The following is an 8,276-nucleotide window of genomic DNA, read 5'->3' as shown; positions in this document are numbered from 1 at the left end:
ACGGTGGGACGAATGTAAAAAAATGCTATCCTAAGAAAATTATAATAAATGTTAGTCAAAGATGGAAGCTAAAAAGTGGTTGCCTGAATTCAAAAGAAGTCAAAATAAATCCAGATGTCTGATAATTGTGGGATTATAAAATATAAAACTAATATATTTTTTATTTCAAAACAGGGACAAGCGTAGGCACATTCAAAATTAAATTACTTGCTTTAAGAATTATGATACATTTAATTGTTAATATTATATAGTAAGTTTTGATAACAAGTTAAGGGCCCATTTATAAAATGTTTTACAGCATTTTTCCATATTATAAGTTACTATCAAAGTTCTAGTTATAGTATTTATATTTTATGCGAGGATTACAAACCACAATTGTCGCACAGGGCTGGCCCGACAATATTCCGCGCCCCGGGCTCTAAAAAAGGTAATCTAGGAGTTTTTTGTTCGTTTAGAGAGAGCTAAAATAAGTTATCTTAGACATTTTTAAATGAACAAAAATTACAAAATGACTTATTCTTTTAGCTCTCGCAGCTCCCTAAATTAACAATAAATCCCGGATGACCTTTGTTTTGCCAGTTGGCGGCTCTACTTATGCTTATACATATAAATTCCTAACATCTTGTAAAATATAATCAAATGGTGACCCAATTGGAAGTAATAGCGTCTCCATCGGGACTAGCTCCCCGGGCGACCTCTCGTACAGTCAGCCCCTCGAACCGGCCCTGTCGTCGCGTAAAATACTAGAAATGTATTAGGGTAAGTTCTAAGGTTAAAATAAAAGGTAAGTAATAAGGTTAAAGTAAAATAAACATTATTTTAAATATTATATTTATTAAAAATACAGTTGTACATATCCGGCATTGATTTTATTTAATATTAATAGATACTTGTTTGTTATCACAATTATATTTTATTTTATTAATAAATTAAAAAGTGCAATTTAAGCCTGAAAGCTCTGGATTCACTTCTTTTGTAATTAGTTTTTAAATTCGTAAGGAATCTATTTTTGTTTATTAGAAGGAACTGTACTTTGAATCCTGAAGAACTCAAAATATACTTTTTTAAATTAATTAATTACTGATTATCGATTTTTTGCTCTTTTTCTATCATTTCCCCTTTTTTGACATTTTGAATCATGTTTTAATACTAAGATTTGCAGGATTTTAAACTGCTTAATATATTTTCTCCATGATTATATACAATTTAGAATACAAATATGTTTACTTTTCCCTATTTTTTGTAGTATATTACAATTACTTACACTCTTTGGCTGCTATTTTGTCTTTTAAAATCATACCAATTCCATACTATACAATATTAAAATTAAAGAAATAAATACTTATTTCATACCATTGACACACTAACGCAATAGCAAGTAGCAAGTGGGGTCGAAAACGATCCTTGTTAGCATTTACTTGCTGATATAAAAAAACAACGATATATCGTTGTTTAGCAGACAAATAATATAACTGCATTATGATCGACATTAAACAATTAAAATATAGCATAAAGGGTTTTAGCTGTTAAAAAGTATTATTTCAAAAATAATTTTAGGATAGTATAATTTATTTTTTTATAAGTATTAAAATAGTTTTAAATTTGCGAAGACATATTCTCGAAATTAAATATATCTGGTAGACCAATCCTAGGGTAGACTTCAGCAGCAATTGTACAAGAAAATTTAAATTAAAAATAGAACATTCTAGAGAAAGAGAGAACGTATGATAATAAGGTGACCAGATGTCCTCATTTGAGGAAAATAGTTCTCCTCAACATTTATGTGCATATTGGTCTTTCTTGAACAAAAAAATCTAAAAACTTGTGTTTTGAGCACCCGTAGCAATTGCTCCTCTTCAAAAGATTTTTGGAGGTGGCTTTTGAATAAAACTTTTTTTAACCCTTGTATAAATCTGTCTTCCTTTATCTTCCTCAGACAAAAATTTTCGTGATGACATTTTTATTTTTTTTGTTGCCTCCTTTGATATTTTCAAAATCTGGTTACCTTACTGTACTTTTTTTTATTTATTTTTATTATACTAATATTTAAAGTAGTTGACAGAAAAGTAACGATTTTATCAAGTATTAATAATATAAGAATATAACACGATTTAGTTGCAGTAAACATGTATATATTGGCGTGGCTTTCGTCAAATCATATTTTAATTACAATAATATGTAAATTATTCTTATTATGTTTAGTTCACAAATGTTATAAATTCGGAACACGATTTACTTACCAAACAGATGTTGAAATTTATCATATTTATTTTAAATGAAACTTAGGTATTGCGTTTCGTTATATTTAATTATAAGAAGAACCACCTGTTGCAAAAATTGTTACTAATAACCTTGATTTTTTTAATTCATAGAATGGGCATCGTCGAAATGATAATTAGACAAAGTGAATCGTATAAAAGCAATCAAATATGAGCTAAAACTGTTTTTTTGTGGTAGGTTATACAATGCTACGATTTTAAAAAAATAGCCCAGTCTCGCCCGTAATTATTTTATACTGCAATGGTTTTAGGAATATATAAATAAAGGCATTACTTTTTTTATTAATCTAATTATTCTCTTCCGCATATCATAGTTGAAATTGTATCGAACATGTATGGGCTGCCTATGATCTATTTTTACTAAACAGGTCGAGTCTGTGTTGAGGCCAAACGATGTCACTATTGGCGGACTTCCCAAGGCCGTATCGACTATGCCGTGACGTCAAGCGGTCGGGGCGCGAAATTCGAATTCTCGCGATGGATTGCCAGAAACGAGCAAAGTTATTACAAAACGATTTGCGCGTTCGTTGGATTATTTTTACACGTGGCAATTTTAAAACGCTGTACAAGATTATGAAATAATAGTGCGGTTCGAATAGCAGTATACTGAATCATCTTTTATTACAACAAAAATATAACTATTTGTACAACAATATGTAAAGAAAGTATAACATTTGTACGAAAAGAAAACAACGCAAAAAAGTTTCAATAAACATAGTATTTGGAACAAATTGGAGTCTAGTGACCCGGTATGTATTTTTGAGTCGAGTCGACTTGGCAAAAATAATTGTAAACAAACAGTTTTAAAAATTATATTTGCACACAGAATAAGCTATTATATATGAACTAGTTATAATTTACCAGTTTATTGAAAAATAATTGCTGCGCTTACATACATTTTAAAAAACTTTTACAACATACACGGGAATGGTTAGTTTAAAATTAAAATACAGAATCCTAACGTTTGAATAATACATAAAAAGTTTTGTTTGAAAATAAAACTAATTGTGAAAACAGTTTTTAAAACTTATAATTCCAAACAATAAGATTTCACAGCTAGCGATATATATCGTTTAAAAGTAGGTATCCTCATGAAAATAAAGATTAAAATTGCTATTAAATCAACTTAGATCTCACAGTAATCATCTATTTTTGATTTTTAACGCAATTTATATATAAATCACAGTATATTTTTTTTCCAACACACTATATGTACATTTAAACGGTGTAATATTTTTTTAAAAAGAAAACATTCGAAATGCATAAAAAACAGTGTTATGTTAAGTAATAAGTAGCACGATAATTGTTAAATTTATGTATTTAATTCCATTACCTTGTTATAAATCGAGTAAATAAAATCATTTACGAATGCTTTTATTTTACTGAAATAACTCAACTTAAATAAAAAATAATCTGAAGCACCGAAAAACTTCTTCCAAAAATGCGCAAGAAATATTTAGCAAATAATAAATATGGGCACAGCCTTAAAAATTATTCTGGAAATCCACTGTACATAAAATTTAACCTAGTATGATCACCTATTTATTAAACTATGCTATAAAATAAATTATCTAGTTTTGTTTTTATATCAGAGAGTTTTGGAAGAAGCGTCGGTGGGGTCTTTCTTTTTCACAACGTCCGTAGGTGCGTTAGCCTGTACGTCTTCCGCTTCGATTTTCGGTAAAATCGCCTCTTTGTTCTTTTCGATAGCTTCTTTTAGAACTTCCTGCTTCTCGGCTTCCTTCAGAAGATTGTCAGACGCCTGAAATAGTTTACGCGTGCATTCAAATCGACACGAAAGTAAGAAAATGTTCTATAAAAATAGATTATGGTCTACTTACGTTTGGCAATTTGTCAATTTGTTCCATGCTCGCTTGAGCGTTTGCGAAGCTTTGCTCTTTTACTATCCTTTCGTGTTCAATCTCTTTATCGAGAGCTTTCTGTATTTTATTCTCGACGTCTAAAATCTCTTCCTTATCCAGCAAATCTATAAGCTCGGCCATCTGCTTTTGCGATAAATTAACATTTTCCTTGCCGATGGTTTCGATGACCTATTTACAAATAGCAAAATAATTATGAAACGACCGCAAAGCGATAAAACCATTATTTACCTTCAAGACGTCGTCCACTTTGAGTTGGCCGTCAAAGTCGTCGTCCAATTGACCTAGAATGTGTTGAATTTGATTCATTTTCGAATCGTTCGGAACGTTGCGAATCTTTTTGATCGCAGTCATCAATTCGTCGATTTGAACTAATTCTTCTTTAGCGACTTTAGATTCGCCGGAACTCAGCGTCACTTGAATGCCTTCTAACTCTTTGCTCTTCTCCTTTTCTAAATTTTCCAAAACCGAATCGATCTTGAAGATCATAGAATTGACCTTTTTGAATAATCTGCAATTGAATCGATTCGAATTAATATGACAATTATTAAGATTATCGTTATTGTGATAAATTAAAATATACCGTTTAGCACCCTTAGTTTCTTGAAGCTTAGAAATGTCGGTCTTTGTCATTTCTTTCAGTTCTTGAACATCTTCTTGATATTCGGCCATCTCTTCCTTCAATTCTGCAAGTTCTTCTTTTTCAATAAGCATTTTCTTCTTATTTTTACCTATGAATGATTATAAATTATTAATACGTATAGTTTATACATTATTTATTTAGAAATTACTGAGAGTATCGAGAGCGTCTTCAATCATTCCGATATCCTTATCAGATATTCCTTCGTCTTTCTCGGCTTTCATTGGTTTCTCGCGTTCGGCGGAGACGATCGGCGCTTTATCGACCAATTCCGGAGTAGCTTCTGCAGCGACGATGGGAGCATTATCGACTGCTTCTTTTTCAAGACGAGCCTTTTCTTCGTGTAATTCGACCCTCTCTTCTTGTATCCTTCTTTCTTCCTCCTTGATGGCTTCAATTTTAGCCTGAAAATATTTGAAATGAAAATAAAATATCTTTTTAAAGTTTAAAAAGTTTGAGCTGCCATTACCTTATTATCGACTTTGCCTTCTTTTTCAGCAATGGCGACTTTCTGAGCTGCGATAACATTCTCGGGAAGAATAGAAATACTTGCTTTCAATTTATCCGTCGTTGCGACGTGTTCGGGAATCATGAGAGCCCTCGAAAGTAAAAGTAGAGAAGGTGGCACTTTTTTATTTAGTGATAAATCTAACCATGACTCTAATTGCGTACGCAGTCGTTCTTCAGTCATACCGTAAGCTCTCATACCGCGCGCACGACAAGCTTGCTGTAACTCGTTTAACGTCATGCAATTAACGCCTTCCTTAGCGATCATATTATCGTCGGCCGCTAAACTTCTCAGTTTCATTCTTAAGTTAAATCTCAACATAGTACTCGTTCCGATCGTGCTCGATTCTAAAACCCTGCACAGGGCCACCAGTTGCGGTCTTCCTAGCGAATCCAAAGTGATCTCGTCCTCGAATAGTTTACCAAACTTCATAATGTCCTCGTTGGTCGGTTGTTCGCCAGTCGATCGTACCTTTGTTATGAAGTCGCTGAACTCTTTCGTTAATTCCGAGTGTCTATCTTTAGCCTGCGGAGCCATTTCGTCGAGCGTCTTCTGAAGGAACTTTGCCATTTCTAATTTTACTTTGAGACTTTGCCTCATTTTATCTTCCTTCTCCGAACTAGTCTCGAAAGTAGACGGTAACATTCCTGGGAATAGTTTGATAGCGACAGGCAGCAAAAATTCCATGAACGGTACGATGATGAATACTGAAAAGGGTATTAATCTAAATACGTCGCCGGACGTTCGCACCAATAATTTGTGTTCTCTCCTCGTTAAAGTCTTTCCGTTCAATATCCTCCAAATGAGCTTCCTAGATATGTTTATATCTATGAACAGAAGTCTAAATCCGTGATAGTAATGCAGAAGCTCGTCTATCACCCTTTGCTTTATAGATTTCTTAACGGCTACTTTCTTATCGCTCGCTGTTGCCACGGCCGTGTCAGATTCTTGCTTCAATTTCAAAGTCTGAACTGATTCTTCGACTTTCGAAGAGGGTTTGAGAGGCTCGCTCTCGTATCTAATGCTAGTTAAGGATATATATCTTACACTAGGGTGTTTGTATATAAATGGCGTATAATCGTGGGGTATCGCAAATTTTTGGTTTGTTATTGTCCTGAACAGAGGCGTATGGGTATACATTGAAGCGTAGCATGTCGTTATGCTTTTATTGAGCTTATTCGGTGTACATGTGCAACAATCTGGAAGTAAATTATACTGTTAATAGTAAACAAAATAACTTATGTGGACAAAGGTAGCGATATTGCGCATTTCATATATAAAAACTGATTTCGTTAGTCGTGAACGAATCGAATCGAGAACTAGCTCGCGAGAACAAAAGTACGGAATTGTCCAGTATGAAGTGACAGATTATATAAACAACGGCGGAAGAACACGCGGTTGGAAGTGTCAAAGAGGTGACATGACATATGTGATTTGTTCAATATAAAAATGCAATTACTTGTATTTTGGAAGAGATATCCCGATCCTCGTTTGAGTAATCGGTGACATTGCAGTAGACCGGCCATGTTGACAGGGACACAATCCCCTTATCCCGGTTTGCGAGATCTCTATCGATGTTGCCAGTGGGGGAAAAACGTTGCGCAGATCTTGCGTCATGTTGAGTGTAGGGCAACATTGCATCGATTCTAAGAAGAATGACCTCATCGTCATTCATTTTCAGCGTTGAAATTTCCATTTTATCGACAAACTACGACTTGCCGTGAATTTTTCACAACCCGCGACGTAAGAATAGATTCCACATATTTAAATTTTAAAGCACGCACACTCTGTTGTGACATGATATAAATATAGTATAATTCGGCAGCGTTTTCGATGTGGGGCCCTATATTGTTGACCGAGCACATTTTATGCAGCGACTGGCTACACTTTAGCGGAGCGTCAGTCCTTCCACTTTATCTTTGCCAATCGGCGTCTTTTGTGTTCATGCTTATTCAATGATTATCAGAAAGCTATCACTCAAACCCATTATTGATCGCAGTTTTCAATCATTTTCAGAGCACCGAATTATATTTCCTATTTAAACTTACAAACGCTGATAAAAATAGATGTGAAGCATCAGGGCCTGGACTAAGCATTTTGTCATTTGAGACAAAAGGACAAATTTGTACTCTTTTTACAATTAAAAAGTATAATAAGCAAAAGTAAGATATTACTAAAATTTGAAAGCAAATTAGATGTATTGCTAATTATATTCTATAAAAAAATAATGAAACACAGTTATAGTACAATAGTTGTAAAAATATAAACTTTGTACATACTAAATATAGAATGACTGAAAATACATTATGGAAAACATGAAATAAATAATATTTTTTAACTTATTTTATAGTTAAAATTATATTTTTTGTAGTTAGCAAAGGATTTTTTATAGTTATTTTTTAAACTTATTATGTTGAACAGCTTACAGCAAGGAAGTTAAAAAAACATATTTAAGATGGTCAAATAAAATAAATAAGAATAGCATGAAATTTTTAGTTATTCAATTTACAATTTTTCAGTGATTCACACTCACTAGCTTAAAAAATATAAAATATTGAAATAGAAACTACGAGGGGCAAATTTATATATGTATTTATTTAGGTTTTATTATGCCCAAAATTTGGTGGCACTCTGGTAACACTGACGTTACGTGACATTTCTGTTGGTGAACTTTGCCCGGTGCTGCCTCATGCACCGGTCACCTATATATTGTATTAACTATGTAAACCATATTCTTCTTGATAAAATACTATTGCAGCGGCTCAAGCTGTGCCTAATTGCCACCTGCAAAAAAACAAAATACTATATTTTATCTACCAGGGTTGCCACTCAAGTAACCATCACGCCAGTGCTACTCAAGTACCGCCAAGTTTTGGCCATAACAAATCTAGGCTCCCACAGTATAAATAAAATTGAAAAAAAGTAAATAAAAATCTTTTTATATTTTTTTTTAATGTATCTCATGGAGG

At 33.0% G+C, this 8,276-nt stretch overlaps 1 protein-coding gene across 1 annotated transcript; it reads right to left on the bottom strand.

Moving 5' to 3' along the window:
• Positions 1–2,875: 2,875 nt before the first annotated feature.
• On the bottom strand, positions 2,876–6,892 carry Letm1 (Leucine zipper and EF-hand containing transmembrane protein 1). Its single transcript, XM_088200974.1, has 7 exons — positions 6,767–6,892; positions 5,269–6,506; positions 4,951–5,203; positions 4,743–4,890; positions 4,391–4,670; positions 4,121–4,330; positions 2,876–4,041 (listed from the first exon to the last, which is right to left on the bottom strand). Exons 1-7 carry the CDS (start codon positions 6,831–6,833, stop codon positions 3,868–3,870), a joined length of 2,370 nt encoding a protein of 789 aa, XP_088057100.1. The 5' UTR covers positions 6,834–6,892; the 3' UTR covers positions 2,876–3,867.
• Positions 6,893–8,276: the final 1,384 nt, after the last annotated feature.

Source organism: Plectrocnemia conspersa, unplaced genomic scaffold (genome assembly GCF_051122295.1).
Source record: "Plectrocnemia conspersa isolate PC_06_02 unplaced genomic scaffold, ASM5112229v1 ptg000012l, whole genome shotgun sequence".
In the NCBI taxonomy this organism is placed as follows: domain Eukaryota; kingdom Metazoa; phylum Arthropoda; class Insecta; order Trichoptera; family Polycentropodidae; genus Plectrocnemia; species Plectrocnemia conspersa.
Note: the sequence above shows the minus strand (reverse complement) of the source record. Positions and strands in the feature narration are given on the sequence as shown.

What these genes read in the sequence shown, in the direction of transcription:
- Letm1 (XM_088200974.1), bottom strand. Translation starts at nt 6,833, where the DNA reads ATGGCCGGTCTACTGCAATGTCACCGATTACTCAAACGAGGATCGGGA. An exon ending in ATATCTCTTCCAAAATACAA is followed by an intron (nt 6,507 to 6,766) that starts GTAATTGCATTT and finishes ATTTACTTCCAG; the next exon opens with ATTGTTGCACATGTACACCG. An exon ending in AAGGCAAAGTCGATAATAAG is followed by an intron (nt 5,204 to 5,268) that starts GTAATGGCAGCT and finishes AAATATTTTCAG; the next exon opens with GCTAAAATTGAAGCCATCAA.